At 38.2% G+C, this 17,307-nt stretch overlaps 1 protein-coding gene across 1 annotated transcript in view; it reads left to right on the top strand.

Moving 5' to 3' along the window:
• HCN1 (hyperpolarization activated cyclic nucleotide gated potassium channel 1) overlaps window positions 1-17,307 on the top strand; it is a gene marked incomplete at its 3' end in the record, with an annotated part of 290,284 nt that overhangs the window by 209,752 nt on the left and 63,225 nt on the right. The window contains exon 4 of the mRNA XM_006769486.1: window positions 4,520-4,738. Within this exon, the coding sequence (XP_006769549.1) occupies window positions 4,520-4,738 (219 nt within the window). The remainder of the gene's footprint in view (window positions 1-4,519; window positions 4,739-17,307) is intronic.

Here is a 17,307-nt window from a genome sequence, read left to right on the forward strand (position 1 = left end):
CCTCGAAGGCAGGCAGACCTGGGTTCAAATGTGAACCCATCACCTGGGAGCTGTGAGACAGCGGGCAAGTTTATATGGGGCTCAGGCCCCCCAACCCCTAGTATTAAATAAGAGTTTAAATGTGAGATTTGGCTGAGCAGTTAATTTCTCAGCCTTAATATTTTTCTTGAAATTATCAGTATGGTAGATTTATAAAACCAAGAGCCATATCATGTAGTGGTTAGTAGCATAGTCTTTAGAGCCAGAGCACCTGGGTTCAAACCACGGAATCTTCCGCATGCAGACTGATAACCACGGTAACCTTGTCTCCACAAAGTTATCCTCGGTGGAGAGCCACTGCTCAACAATTCTTCCAGATCAATCTTCCTGCAGTACGTTCAGTTGATAGCGTTCCCTGCTGAAAAACTTTCAGCGGCTTCCTGTATCGTGTTGGAAAATATTCTTACCCCTCTGACTCTGGCCTCCACTCTGTTTCCTGTTGTATTCCTTATTCTCTTACATATCTTCTCTATAATTTAGACTGGCTGATTTATGAGAAACTCTTCAGGTAAATAAGTGGACAGATAAGTAGATGGGTGGATAGATAGATAGATAGATAGATAGATAGATAGATAGATTAGATGACTTCATTTTAGAAGTAAATAACAGTCAATTTCACTTTATGAAACTTAACTCTTTCAACCAAATGGGATCTCTTATTTTTGTCAGCATCTACATGCAAGTCCAAAGTTTATAAGGTTGGGCTTTTAAACCTTATAATGTTCAATTATTTAAATTAAATTTATTGGAGTGACACTGGTTAGCAAGATTATATAGGTTTCAGGTGTATAATTCTATGGTACATCATCTGAACATTGCATTATGTGCCCACCCCCCAAAATGAAATCTTCTTCCATCACCATAGAGTTCTTCCCCTTTATCTCTTACTATTCTCCCCTTCCCTTCCCTCCGGTAACCACCATACTATTGTTAGTGTCCACAAGTTTTTGTTTGTTTGCTTTATTGTTTGTTCATTTGTTGCTTTCAGTTTTATATCCCACATATGAGTAAAACCATATGGTTGTTAATATTTTCTGACTTATTTCGCTGAGCATGATATTCTCAAGATCTATCCATGTTGTCGCAAATGGCAGAATTTCATCTTTCCTTATAGCTGAGTAGTATTCCACTGTATGTATGTACCACATCTTCTTTATCCAGTCATCTATCAAAGGACAACTTGGTTGTTTCCAAATGGCCACCAAGACATTTTTGTTACTTAGCAGTTTGTTTATTGGGTTTCTAATTGACAAGCTTTTTTGGAACCCTCCAGAGGGTAAAGAAAGATACATGGAAGGATGAGAAGCATGAGCTCGGAGATCTGTTAACACGAGGGCACACTTGGTGATGAACGCATGCTACACATTAGACAAGTCAGCATTATTTATTTTATTCAATGTATTGGAGTGACATTGGTTAATAAGCTTAACCAATACATGATCTGTAGATTGCACTGTGTGCCCATCACACCCAAAGTCATGTTCAATTTTTATATTCTATAAATTTGATTTTGGAAAACCCCGTTACAATATGAACAAAATACCCACATATATTTAATATTTTAAAAAATAACTTTAAACATCTCTGATCATGCAAGAGTTATTGACTGAGGCAGGAATGGCTTCCTGGGCGTGTGGGTAGGGTGTGACCTTGTAGTTGCTCAAGGACATTGTCAGCAGGACCCTGTGTTTGGTTTAATGCTCTGCTGCTGCTATCTTGAAATTCTTAATTGTTTTATTTTTTATTTTATGTTTTGTAAGTGCAGTCCCCTGGGACAGTGGGGCATGGACGTGATGAACAGAGGCTGCAGGGGGCAGCTGGGCACACACAGGGCCAGGCCTGCAGGCACAGGAGGCAGTATAAAGCCAGCAGTTGGCCAGGCACCAGGCTGACACAGGCATGCCTCAGCAGTCTGGGATGCTGTGTGTCCCCAGAGCCACCAAAGCAGAGCTCACCAGGCTAGCAGTGGCAATCGCAGCTGCAGCAGCAGTAGTGGCCGCCAAGGAGATAGGGGGAGCTCCCCCGAGGCAGACTGGGAGAGAACCCACGGCGAGAGGCCAGCTGCCTGTCACTCCCAGGAGCCTATTCCTGCAGTCTCTACACAAATATTAAATGTTCTGCCCAAGTTCCAAGGCTGTGTCTGCGGAGTGCTAGAAATACACTCTGCCAATAAATTATTACCAAATAGAGAATACACATGGACATTGCAAGAAAGCATTTGAGAGAGTTATTAGAATTCTTTGTTGCTTACAATGCCCAGTTTTGAAAACATCTGCGACATTGCAAAGTAAATATCCACCAGCCTAGAAATACAGATTAAATTCAAAGATCATCACATTTGATGGAACATAACACTATTTTCATGTGAAGCTGTAAATGAGCTAATTATTAACAAGGAAGATAATTTTTTAAATTAAACTCTTTCTTGTAATTGAAAATAAGGGAAAATAATACGTAAACAGGAATTTTGGGTTGTATACAAATCATAAAGCTACTTTTGGTTTCCTGTATGACCTCAACCAGTTACCAAAAATGTTAGAGAAAATATTAAAATACCATTGAGACATTTACATCAAATTCAGTATAAAGGCAGTAGAAGGGATGCATTTGTTCTGTATCTTGACTGTGTTGATTAATACACAGACCTACACAGACAATAAAATTGCATAACACTAAATACACACACAAATGGGTACATGTAAATTATTAAAATGTGGATGAGATCACTGGACTGTATCCATGTTAATTTCCTGACTGTGACATTATATTATAGATGTAACCATTGGGGAAAACTGGTGAAGGGTACATCTTTATTATTTTTTATAATTATCATTTTAAACTATAACATACAAAGATTCATTTTTTAAAAATCACATTTACACATACATGAAACTGACTTGTATGAGTGTTTTATCTTTGTAGATAAATTCTTCTATGAGAATAAGCTCCAGCATACTAATATTTATGTTTATAAATAATTTATTAGAAATTTATCCCAATGTTATTGCAGCCTACAGAATACTCTTAATAACTCCAGAAAAATTTCATCAACAAAAAGATCTTTCTTGAAATTAAAAAAAAGCATCAAGAATTATTTGTGATCTTATTAGCCAAAAGAAACTGATGCCACTTTCAGTTTTATCATTAAAAATGAAATTATCAATTAAATGAATTTTGATACCTAGGAAGTGACTTTGCAGAAAATAAACCAGAAAAAGTGTGTGATCAATCAAGATATTACAATAATACTGTATTATTATTTATTGTATGATATATAATCATACCACAATATTTTTTAAATGATGTACCTTTATGTTGCTACTAATCAGTCACTATTACCCTGTTAAGATTTGTAATAATATATTTTAAAGGAAAAATATTTATGTATTTTATCTTTAACAATGTTTTTTGCTTTTTTTGTGTTTTTTTTCTGAGTTCTGAACTAAAACGTCCAAACTTTCAGTTTATAGTGGGCTTCGTAAATTATGTAATTCCGGGCCTAGGGAATTTGATGCAAATTAAACAAAAAATAATAATTTTATCAAAGGGTAGGTAAGGTATATTGAACAGCTTATTTTTGGAGAGTTGAGCTTGGATTAAACTTTTGAAATGACATCATAAACTGCATCTAATAACTAATATAAGAAGTCATATTTTTCCCCCAGAGATTTGCCAAGATGTTATTTGCTTATTTTAATCTATTTTAGTATTTTTTAAAAAGCCAATGAGATTTATCATCAACCCTGACATTTTTAGGGAAATCTTTCCATTTATCAGACCTGTATTTCAAAATGCTTATGTTTTTTATTTAAGAAATGTAAGATTAAGGACTTCACAAATATAAGAAATATAAGATTAAGGACTTCACAAATATAAGAAATATAAGATTAAGGATTTCAGAAAGGCCAGATTTTCCGGAAACTTTGAAATGAGCTCATCAGCATTCATCTTTGGCATTTTTATGTGATGCCCACACCATTGTCCCAAAAGTGATTTTAGTTTTAAAAACAACAAACCTAAAACTGAATAGGAAGGTATATTTTAACAGTGGACTATGGTCTAGTTCAGTGGTTCTCCACCTTGGCTGCCCATTAGAATCACCTGGGAATCTTTTTAAAATCCTGATTTCTGGGCCTCATCCTCCAGAAATTCTGTTTCTTTGTTACTAATGTTGTGGCCTCAGCCCATCACAAAGAACAGAATTTCCGGAGGATGAGGCCCAGACATCAGGATTTTAAAAAGCTTCCCAGGTGATTCTAATGTGCAGCCGAGGTTGAGAACCGCTGGTCTAGTTCATAGTGCCTGGCAGGCTTGGAAAACCATCAAGTCTGTGAGCCATGAGGAGAGCCTCCTGTGCAAATGCTGCGTTCCCAGGTGTCTCCACGCTCAGTGCCTGGAATACTCCTGTGTAAGGCCATGCTCACGGTTGATTCTGCTCCCCGGCTGGCTCAGTCCATGTTCTCTTTCTCCTCTGTTCCAGAATGACTCTTGGGGGAAGCAGTATTCCTATGCGCTCTTCAAGGCCATGAGCCACATGCTGTGCATCGGGTACGGCGCGCAGGCCCCGGTCAGCATGTCGGACCTGTGGATCACCATGCTGAGCATGATCGTGGGGGCCACCTGCTACGCCATGTTTGTGGGCCACGCCACGGCTTTAATCCAGTCTCTGGACTCCTCCAGACGGCAGTACCAAGAGAAGGTAATGTGTTTTCTCTCTAATATCTCCAACCAGCTATGTTGTAAATGTAACTAATCGCGTTCAAGATAACTACACCATCTCCTCTATTAAACGTGTAATGAGATAAAATGTTTAAAGCAGGAAAACACAATCTGTTTCGATATTTTGAGGTTTCGTCAAGATGGTCCTGATAGCTTTCGTTTCCAATTTCTCTCTTGAATGATAATTTTTTAAAAAAAAAATACTCTGAATTTGCACTCACAAGAAAAATAGTTACATGTTTCAAGATGTCTGAAGCTGCCCTAACTGGTTTGGCTCAGTGGATAGAGTGCCGGCCTAGGAACTAAAGAGTCCCAGGTTCTATTCAGGTCAAGGGCATGTACCTTGGTTGCGGGCATATCCCCAGTGAGGGGTGTGCAGGAGGCAGCTGATGTTTCTCTCTCATCAATGTTTCTAACTCTCTATCCCTCTCCCTTCCTCTCTGTAAAAAAATCAATAAAATATATATTTTTTAAAAAGTCTGAAGCTGATTTAAGGTATTATCAAGGTTCATGTTCCTCAGTTAAAATAATAGAAAGCCTTCTCTGGTGTATGTAAGAAAATGGTAGCTGATTAAATGGGGACAGGCGTCCATTGCCTGTGTCCCTCTGTGCTCTGTGTGTTAGCATCATAATTCATATTATAATCCGTATGCTTAGCGCAACATATGTTGCCCTTGTGTCTAGATAAGTCATCACACACTCAGTCTTAATCATGCATATTAACAGCTGCTACCATGCATTCATATACACCATGTGTTAATTAAAATGTTTGCCGTTCGAAATTGCCCAAAAGAGAGAGTAAAAGTAGATATATGCAATTATTTATTCTAGGATTTTTTTTTCACGTGCTGAACAACTTTGGTGAGGCTAGACCTTGGAACCTCAGAGAGCTCTTACATTCCTGACTAAACATAAGTAATGCTCTGAAAGATAAATAAGAATATTTCATCCCTGAAGGAATAATTTACTCTGTAGGGGCTCTGTTGAACCTGAGAACATATAGTATACACCTTGCCAAAGAGCATTTGTGACAGTAACAGTTCCAATAGTTCTAGAACACTACTTTGGTGAGAGATCATGGCTTAGACTTCTAATTCCTTACAAAATAGCCAGAGGTCGTTTCAGTTTCATTTGTGAAAGTTTTTAACACTGTACTCACACCATGGGAGAAAGGGAACCTAGGTACTTTATTTCTCTTGAAGGAAATTGCATGGCCACCCACTGTTATAAAAGCAAGGGGTATTTTATTACTAAAGAAATGAAAAAATGAACCATCAGAATTGCTTTGAGGTTCATTTTAATACAAAGCCTCCAATTAAGTTGTAAAGAACAAAGCCCATAGTGATGGACAAGAGAATGAATTCAACTGTGACTTTGACTAAAAATTGTACCTTAAAGGAATTGGGGCTAAATTTATGGGGATTTAAGACTACAACACAGTATATGTTTCTATTAAGCTCTTTCTTTTTCCCTTCTGGTTGATATTGTTTTTCATAAAAATGCTCTTTTCCTACCTCCTTTTTTGTCCACAACATTACAACTATTTTCTCAAATACAAATGAGTCTCCAAATCCCAGGATGGCATTTATTGCCATTATATTGCATATTAAGTGGACTCACCATTTCTATGTGTTTAGATCAACTATATGAACCAGTTATAACTTGAAAACCTAATTCATTCAATGATGTAATCATAGACATTCACAAAGAAAGCTATTATGATGTTTGCCATAATTTAAATCATCAAGTTTTGGTTTTTAATTAAATGTATTGGGGTGCTGTGGGTTAATAGGATTATATGGGATTCAGGTGTATAATTCTATGACACATCATTGTGTACCCAACACCCAAAGTCAAATCTTCTTCCATCAGCACATATTTGACTCTGTTTAACTTTTTACCTCTTCATCTTACAAGTGCTTAATAGAGGGCAAGCACACTGGGAGTGGAATTTCTGGGTTCTATCATTATTCTAAGTTTAACTTTTTGAGGAACCTCTTATTTTGTAGTTATCAGAACCATTTGCCATGAATTCCTAATCAATTAATATTGATATTATTTTCACTGCGATGTATTCATTAGCAACATTATTTTTATGTAAAAGAAGCAAGCTCCAATGAATACCTTTTATAGTAGCCATTCAGAATGCGCTGGTGTTCAGCTCACCTAATTCTGGCTCCAGAGTTCACTCAGAGGTTGAAATTGGTAAACCATCAATCCTTGGTCTTTCCTGGTAAATGAAGGACTATAATCAGGACTATCGCGTGCATTTCTTATTCTGTAGAAATAATTTTTTAAAATCAGTCTAATCTTGCAAATGTGTAAAAGCTAATGGTATAACCAGAGACACGGCTGGCACCAAGCCCTGCTCTCCTTTTCAATCCACTCCAGTCCTGTTCGCAATAAAGCACACTTCAGGCCATTGCAGATAAAGTGATTATGGCTAGTATACTTGTTTCCCCCGTAATAAGACCTTCAGGAAGAATTTGGGTGGACATGGAGTGGTCCCAGATCAACTTTTAAACTCTCTATTTTCTAGCCAGACAATTACAGTTATTGTTCTCTCAACAAACCAAATGCTTCTGACCTGACCCTCCTTTCTTCCTAACCCCTTCCGTGCTTGTACCCCCTTCACTGTTTACATAGATTTTGTTACTGGACTAAAAAGGTCTATTTTCCTTACACACATCAAAGCCCAATCAGATAAGAACAAAAGTTTGCAGCAAAGAAGAGTTTATTAGTTGAGGAAGTGGCCCACACTAAAGACACAGGTGAGCTAATGCTCAAAGACCTGGCTCCCAGACAGCTTCCAGGGGATGGATTATATTGGGGGGCGGGGGGCATCAGTCATGGTGACTAAGGGAGTTAGGGTCATGGTTTCTACTGATTGGTTGGCGCTGCAAGAGGGGGTCATTGGTCATTACACCTGGTCCTGACACCAGCCTGTTGTTGCTTCATCTGGTTTCCTCAATTTTCTGGGCCTGGAGCTGAAACAACTGAGGCCTAGATATTGTCTCTAGTTTGACTGAAACTGTGTCTGGGATCAGCAGACCCTGGGCTTTGTTCCTGTGACTGTCTGATGCGGATCAGAACCTCATTGTCCTGAGGGCTTCATGATTAAGGGAGTGAATGTGCAAGGGAGAAGGAGGCAGGTGAGTCAGGTGCTGAATGGGCCAACTTCAATCAAAAGGAGAAAGGAGAAAAGGTCACATCGAAGAGATGATGTTTTTGTGTGTTTCTGTTCTGTCCTTCTCTCTGGAAGGCTGTGACGTCTTCCCTGGTTATTCCAACCCATAGTAATCTGTTGGTTGTGTGTATTCTATCTGTCCAAGGGAGAATAAGCATCATGGCGGCCAGATCTGTGTCTCTGCTGATGTGAATTTCAGCCCCATACATGGCAACCTCAGTATAGTAATGCTGAGGATGCAATAGTACTTCATGGGGCCCTGAGGAATAAGAGTGATTACAGGTGTCCAGCCTTTATTCTAGCATAAATGAGAAGAAGGGGGTCATAATTTGTGTTTTTCCGAATGCTGTCACGAGTATACATGACAGCATCTTTTAAAATATATATTATGTATTTTATTGAGGCATATGTAAACACTAGAGGCCCAGTGCACAGATTCGTGCACTGGTGGGGTCCCTTGCCCTGGACTGCAGGGATTGGGCAGAAACTGGCTCTCCAACATCCCCTGCGGGGTCCCAAATTGCGAGAGGGTGGTTCTCAGGTGACGTACCCTGGAATCGGGCTCCCTCATCTCTAGTTCTTGGTGTGTCACCCAAGAACCACTGCTGCCAAGTGACTGCATTTCGGCAGCCCCTGCATTGAGTATCTGCCCCCTGGTGGTCATTGTGCATCAGAGCTACTGGCCAGTTGGCCAGTTGGCCAATGGGTGGGTTGGCCAGTCGCTTAGGCTTTTATATATAGAGATATTGTAAACATGTTGCCTCAGGTTTTACAGCAATTGATGGCAGGTGTAGGTATACATGTGTTTGACATAAGCACATCACTTTAGAAACTAAATTTTCAATATGCTTTCCCGTCTGGAATTCTGGCCTTGATTTCCCTGTAAGTAAGAGGTGTATTATTATCTAAGTGTCTTTCATCGGGGTGAAGAGATTTCTTAGTTGCTGGGTTGATCAGGAGCGTGTGTGTCTTTAGGCCATGATGGATCCACTGTCTCAAAAAGGTGGATGGGGGAGCAGGTTGCTGCCCTCATGTAACTGAGTCTTTAATTTTAAAAAATATATTTGACCAGAGTAATGGCAAAGCAAAGAGGAAACATCTGGAGTGATGGTCACAATGGTTTATAAATAATCCTATTATTCAGTTAAAAAGACAGAAGCAACAGTCACCACCTCTTTTGCAACCTTTCCTCATTATATCAAGAAATTTAGCTAGTTGAGCTGCTAATTTGGCTTATTGATTTGGAGGCTCTGATAGTATTTGTCTTCAGAGGACAAAGGGGCTTTGATGTATATTGATCTTGACCTTTGAAAATCATATCGACCCGGAGCTTAAATGAAAAAGAGCTTGATACCTCATTTTCATGGGCGACATTGTTAGGGGGAAGACTCAGCTCTAAATCCACGTGCATTCAGCAAACTGTTTCCCTTGCTTTTCTTTATTATTCGCAAAAGCGTCTTTCCTTCCTTTACAAATGAGAATGCCGCCAGCACAACTCCCACATGGCTCCTTAATTAGTTGGAAAGATTTCCGATTGCGCTATACCATATCCTTTTTCTTCCTGGGAGCTGAATTTATCCCACTCAGAGAGCCAGCTAGTGCCACCAAACGTTCTCTGGCCAGGAAGATCCTAGGACAGGGGCTGTCTGTGGGGTTCTCTCCTAGGGAAACAGTGGTGCGGTAGCCCTGGAGTTAGCATCATGTGGCCACTTGAGTTGCTAACAAATTAGGCTCCTGGCAGAATGATGAGAGTTTACATTCTCAGCTAGGAACTTGTTTTTATATTAAGTAAGTACTGTTATAGAGAGAGTCACAAGTAAAGAGAGGGAGTTTGAAGATGTTAATTTAACTCAGGAGAAAAATATAATTTTGCTAATTGTAAGTATCTTAAACCACTGATTTTCTGCCTTTATAGTTTAATATATCCCACTGGGCGATACAGTATCCCTTTTTATGAAGTGATACTTTCTGTACCCATGTTCTCTGTTATATGTTGAAATTCCCTGCATTTTTATTGTAGGTGTTCATGGTTTCCGGTGTGTGAAAAGCGCTAAAGATTCACCCTCGCCAACCCTTCATTTGGTACTTTATAGTTTACACTTAATCATGTATTGCACATCTAACAGATTCTTGTAATGGTGCATTGCATTTCCCACTATTTTATTTATTGATTAATATATAGATTTAATTTTTTAGAAATGTTTGAATTTTCATTTGAACCTACTCCCTGCAGTTCTCTTTCAAGTGGGTTTGCTGTACTGTATTGATGTCCTTTGTGTCATAAGACATAAACATACTGCTAAGCACATTCACAGAGCAGAAGCTGGTCAGACAGGGATCCACTAATCTGACAAGAATCAGTGCATGGTTTGGTAAGAATGGAGAGCCCTTGGGGCTTTGAATTATGAGGCCTGACTCTATACGAAGATAGATGTTAGAGAGTGGGCAAATATATAGAGCAAGAGGTGATGGAAAAATAAAACGGAGGGAGAATGTATGTCTTCCATTAAACTCTCTGTTAGTAAACTTGGAGTGCATTATTGAGAATGTCTCTTACGTGCTGTGCCTTAGCTACCAGGGTAACAAAGAGTCTTTAAATAGTCATTAGTGAAGTCAGACTTCTTTTTCCTTCTCCAGAATGTATGAAATGAGGTAAATCATGAATTTTTAACTAAGGATGTTGATAGTGTGACTTGAAATACAATTTGATATACTACAGCTGAAGCAAGTATCAACCATTTTTGATTTTTTTTATTTTTCCTGATATTTCTATTACCCAAGTGGCATCATACATAGTTTACACAATATTATTGACTATATTTGGTCTGCTATACCTTACATTCCCATGACTATTGTGTAATTACCAGTCTGTACTTCTCAATCCCTTAACCTTTTCACCCAGTCCACCAATCCCTTCCCCTCTGGCAACCATCAGTCTGTTCTCGATATCTATGAATCTATTTAAATTTTGTTCATTTGTTTGTTTTGTTTTTCAGATTCCACATATAAGTGAAATCATATGTGGTTTTTTTGTCTTTCACTGACACAACATATTTTCAACTTTTTATTTTGACTATACTAATATTTTACTTAAAGGAAACAAACGTTTATTCAGATGGTAATATGAGATCGATGATTATATTCTCCATTCACCATTTAAGCTTTGCCAAGTGAAACTACGCTAGATTAGTATACTCATTTTAAAAGACTTCTCACTGTCCTCCTACTTCACCAAGTTATTAAAGTTAATGAACTAAATTTTGAATGTTATTTAAGAAATTGAGGAGAAGCTATTATTAAAACAGCATTAACATATTTAATGAAAAGTGATCTTTAACTTCAGTATCATAGTTGTATTAAGGGAAGACCCAAGATGTGTATTAAATGAGGCAAATAGATTATTTTAACTTTTTCCCCAATGAGAACATAAAATACTGATTTCATTTTAATGTTGTAATTTTTTTTCCATTTCCCAGTAATGGGCTGATCATGAGAACACTGAATTATTTTTAGTTATTGACAGAACTATCTCTCTTACCTGGAGCCCCGATTGCTAGTGATAATATCTTTCTGAATCCTGAATTAAGATTCACCTTCAAATTTAGTGGAAAAGAAACATGTTAGAAGCAGAAGCAGAGCTGCTAAAAGCCGTTGCATAATGAGAAACAGCATCTGCAAGCAAGAGCAGGCACAGGAAAATACAAAAACCACGTTCAGCAACCAGGAAGCCTGCCATGTAGCACAAGGCAGTCTAGCAGCGTAGCAACACGCCTCATCCGCACAGCCGGCCTTCAGAGGGTTTAGCTCAGGCTGTGGTTGGAGGACTCCTATCTGGCGTCTGGGCCCCACTGAATTTTGAACAATTTATAAAATGTATTTTTAATTCAACGAGAGTTCCTTCTGTTTTGATGTCATCTGGCTGGCAGATTGTCAAGCTGAGCGGGCCCTACGGACAGGAGAACTGCGGGTAGTGGGTGCTGTAAGAGCCGAGAAGGCCCCGAAGCACACAATCACGGTGCCCAGAGAGGATGCACAGCTCAGGCTTCCTGCAGGCCAGTGAGCATTCATGGGGCTCAAATGGAAGATGATAATTGTTCCATTCTGTTTCCAGCTTACCTAAACTTATTGTTTTTAAATTACATTGGTGTTGAATTCCTCCATATTTTTCATCCAACTATTTTAGTACTTCAAAACAAACACAGAAATCCTGGCAAACACTGAAAGACACCTTTAAAAATGTTGTGAACATTGCTTAAAATATCAGGAAAATTTACAAGTGATATAAGAAATGGTTATTTTGAAATATATTTAAATGCTTTCAAAGGGTGAAAGAGTAAAAAGCCTTAATTATCTGGAAATTTTCTTTTCTGGAACACTCTTCTCTGATTGGATGATTCACGCTTCCCAGCTTGTTGGCAGTAATATCATAGCCTCCTAGTCATGCGAGCTCCAGGAAGTTGTATGTTGGAGAAATCACAAAATTTAGGAAATTAAGTTTACAAATAATTTTGCTCTTATTTTCATAAATGATTCAGGTGACTATATTCCAAACTTCTAAAAATTAATAAAGTATTCTGTAGACAATCATAGTGAGAACCCTTCTATTAGGAAAATGAAAAGCCTAGAAGAATGCTCCAGCCTGGCTGGTGTGGCTCAGTAGGTGATTGACCTATGAACTAGATGGTTAGTGTTTGATTCCCTGTCAGGGCATATGCCCCGGTTGCAGGCTCGATCCCCAGTGTGGGGCATGCAGGAGGCAGCCAATCAATGATCTCCCTCATCATGGATGTTTCTATCTCTCTCTCACTTCTTCTCTGAAATCCATTTAAAAAAATGTTTTAAGGTGCTCACTGGTTCTATTTCTGGTCAGGGTACATTACCATGTTGTAGGCTCAATTCCCAGTTAGGGGGCGTGTAGGAGGCAACTGATCAGTGTTTCTCATTGATGTTTCTATCTCTCTATCCCTTTAGCTTCCTCACTCTCTCTAAAATCAATAAAAACATATTTTTTTAAAAAAAATAATGCTCCAAATTTATAAACTGTGGTAGAATAGTATCCCATTTTCGTGTTTTATTCATTATATGAATAATCAGAAGCTGAATCCACACAAGTCTCTTACAAAGAAAATAGCATTCTGAAAATGAGTGTCCGTGGCACTCACCAGTATTAGAGCAGATCTGTAAGAACACATCTGCATTTTAAATGGCCAATTACCATAAAAATAAGGCTAACATTAACATGAATATTTTCATAGCGTAAAAGCTGCTGACTAAATTGTGTTGAAGTTTCCAGCAAGGGAAAGAAGAAAGATTTTTCTGTGTAAATATCCTTTTTATGATTTTACTCTAAATTAATTCACATTTTTGAGATAGGAGACCTGAGAAACAGAGAGATTGAATTATATTCCACCTTCACAGGTCTAACTAGCAGAGTGGCAGAGAGACAAAGCACCATTTTTATTTTCCAGCTCTGTGCTTTAGAGAGATGCACAGGTAGCTAAAGAGGATACCATGTTCAGAAGTAATTTGCAGCTTGGCCTCTGCATTTTTCTTCCAACCTCCCAAATTTACTATTTCAAGATTGTAGCATTTGTAGAAACAATATTCTCTGAACAAGATGATACTCAAGTCAAACAATGAATGAGCAGATTAACTGCATCGCTCATTAGTTGAGCTCTTGTATTAGTGAACTAGATTGCAAATGGGCATTGCTTTCAAATATAAATAACTTTTCACTTAAAAATTTTTTTTGTCAGTGCAGTTTAGGTGCTCGTTGGCTTTATAAATACTGAATATACACATTAGAAAATCAACTTTTATGATTCTTAATTACAGAATAAAATAGCACCCTACAGATTTTATAAAGTTCCCAAAGTTTTTCTTTGGCTCTATTTGATATAGACATAATTGAGATGTCTGAGGAAGTTATTAATATTTTATTACATTTGTCAATCAGATGGATACACAAGCCTTGCATTTGTCTGAAAGCAAATGTACCTGTCACTGTGAACATCCTTTCAAAACTCTAGTGCTGCCTAGAGATCTAACAGTAAACATGAGGTGTAATGCAGCTGTTTGGCATTTATCACTAAAATCTCCCAACAAACTTTTAAAGGCGTTACTTTTCTAATTTTAGTAGTTGGAGAAACTGGCATAAATGAATTATAAATTTTATCTCAGATGCAGAGCATTTCACTATTTTAGAATGTGAATAAATAAGTCAATTTCATGGGTTTTGCTAGCAAATGTTCTATAAATTCAATTTTTTTCTGGAGCAGAAGTATATGGAAATACTTCTTTGGTTGGTATTTTATTTTTTTATATGTTAACTAGAGGCCCGGTATGTGTCCCTCAGCCCAGCCTGCACCCTCTCCAATCTGGGACCCCTCGAGGGATATCTGACTGCCCATGTGGGCCCGATTCCGGGAAGTCGGACATCCCTCTCACAATCCAGGACTGCTGGCTCCCAACCACTCACCTGCCTGCCTACCTGATTGCCACTAACCACTTCTGCCTGCCAGCCTGATCACCCCCTAACCATTCCCCTGCCAGCCTGATCGACACCTAACTGCTCCCCTGCCGACCCAATTGCTCCACACTGCTCTCCCATGCCGGCCCGATCACCCCTAACTGTCCTCCCCTGCAGGCCTGGTCACCCCCAACTGTCCTCCACTGATGGACTGATCGCCCCTAACTGTCCTCCACTGCCAGCCCAATTGCCCCTAACTGCCCTCCCCTGCCAGCCTGGTTGCCCCCAACTGCCCTCCCCTGCTGGCCTGGTCCCCCCCAGTTGCCCTCCTCTGCCAACCTGGTCACCCCCAACTGCCTTCCCTTGCAGGCTTGGTCCCTCCCAACTGCCCTCCCTGCTGACCTGATCATCCACAACTGCCCTCCCTTGAAGGCCATCTTGTGGTAGCCATCTTGTGTCCATATGTGGGCAGCCATCTTTGACCACAGGGGGGTGGCCATCTTGTGTGTTGGAGTGATGGTCAATTTGCATATTACCTCTTTATTATATAGGATATCAAAATGAATCATTTTTGACATTATCTTGATATAACCCATTGCTGTTTTAAATATTTTAATTAACTTTATTGGAGTGACATTGGTTAATAAAATTATATAGGTCAGGTATACAATTTTATATCATCTTTATATTGCATTGTGTGCCCACTACCCAGTGTCAACTCTCCTTCCGTCACCAAATATTTGACCCCATTTACCCTTCACTACCTCTCACTTGTACCCCCTTGCGCCCTTTCCCTCTGGCAATCATCATACAGTTGTCTGTGTCAATGAGTTTTTCTTGTCTGTTTTTGTTCATTTGTTGCTTTCAGTTTTATATCCCACATATAATTGAAATCATATGGTTCTTGAATTTTTCTGACTGACTTATTTTGCTTAGCATGATATTCTCAAGATCCATCAAGATAAGTAATAACAAGTGTTAGAGAGGTTGTGGAGGAAAAGGAACCGTCTGTCACTGCTGGTGGGAATGTACATTGGTACAGCCACTATGGAAAACTTATGGATGTTCCTCAAAAATTTGGATTGGATAAAGAAAATGTGGTGCATATATACAATGGAATACTACTGAGCCATCAGAAAAGATGAAATATTGTCATTTGTGACAACATGGATTGATCTTGAGAATACCTCATTATTTTAAATGGATAAAATTTAATACTTTTATCAGTTCCTCATGGATTTTAAACCTATTTGTAGATTTTAAAATTATGTGTTCATGTTTTAAAATAATAATGTTTCCTTTTTTCAGAAAAATTAGTACAAAGAGTTGCAATGGTTTATAAGAAGTGGTGGCATTAAACATACAAAATGTATTACTGCATAATAACTTGTAAAAAATTACCAGGACATTTGAGTGATAATGTTGGCTGTGGTATTTCACAATGTTGCAGGAGAGGAACCCTAGGATCCACTGTTTCCTTTATAAACTTACCTGAAATTCTTACAGAATAGATTGGATTCTGTGAATTCAGAGAATTTCTCTCTGATTTTTCAGAAAAATATTAATTTATCTTCAAAGGCATAAGGTTATATGGGAATATAGCTTATTAATAGGCTATGTTCTTCCTTTCTGCACTTGCTAATCTCATACTTATTAAGACTCTTACATAAATTGATTGTAAGAATTACATAAGAAATCTAGCTTTGTTCCCTTGAAAAAGAGCTCTGTGATATGATAATGCTTCTAATGGGAAGCACTGTGTGGTTCAGTAAAGCTGAAGATAGCTGCTCATAATCACTATTCTCACAGCACACTGACCCTTACTCTGCCATTTACTTTGGAAAAGAAAATAACATTTTATAATTTTTAGTTTTATAAAAAGTAAGGGAATTAACCTCATTTTGAACAAGTGGCAGAATGTCTTAATCCCTTAGTCCCAGGAATTTCCTGTGATGTGACAAAAAAAAAATCACCTCATGATCCTCTGACATCAAAATATAATATTACTATATCTATAGTATGTGAAATATGTAAAAGGAGGTACAGATCTAACAACTGAACCAGGAATTCACTGTACAAGGAGTTCACTGCTGTGTTAGCAGGTGTCAGGGTCATGAAATCTTATGCCCATTAGTTTTTCCTTTTTTTGGTGGTAAAATATACATAACATAAAATTTATCATTTTGACTTTGTTTTTTACACATATTATAAATATATTTAATAACCTATAATGCAGCAATTTAGAACATTAATTAATGTCCCAATAACATCACCCTGATATAACTTAAATTCTTTGAAACGGGCATATTAGTGTGCACTAGCTATCCACAATATACAGGGTGGGACAAAAGTAGGTTTACAGTTGTTTGTATGGAAAAATACAAAATAATAATAACACAAGAATAAACTTGTGTTTTGGGTCCTCAAAATTGTAAAGCTACTTGAATTCACAAATTTCAACTTCTTCTTCAAGTTCTTGCATTTTCACTTAATGTATTTTGAAAATATTATCAGCCCTGGCCAGCTAGCTCAGTTGATCATAGCATCATCCCAGTATGTCAAGGTTGCAGTTTGATACTTGGTCAGGGCACAAACAAGAATCAACCAATGAATGTGTAAATAAGTGGAGTGGCAAGGAGATGTCTCTCTCTCTCTCTCTCTCTCTCTCTCTGTCTCTCTCTCTTCTCTCTCTCTCTCTCTCTCTCTCCCCTTCTCCCCCTCCCTCCCTCAAATCAATTAAAATTTTTAAAATATACATAATTTCCTTTTTAGAAATTTCATTGTTATAAAAACACATGTAATCTACCTTCTTAAATTTTGGAGTTCTGCTACATTATTGCTGAATGTGTATAGCAGATAACTAAAGCTCATTCATCCTGCCAACTGAAACTTC

This window comes from Myotis davidii, unplaced genomic scaffold, assembly GCF_000327345.1.
Source record: "Myotis davidii unplaced genomic scaffold, ASM32734v1 scaffold143, whole genome shotgun sequence".
Taxonomy (NCBI): domain Eukaryota; kingdom Metazoa; phylum Chordata; class Mammalia; order Chiroptera; family Vespertilionidae; genus Myotis; species Myotis davidii.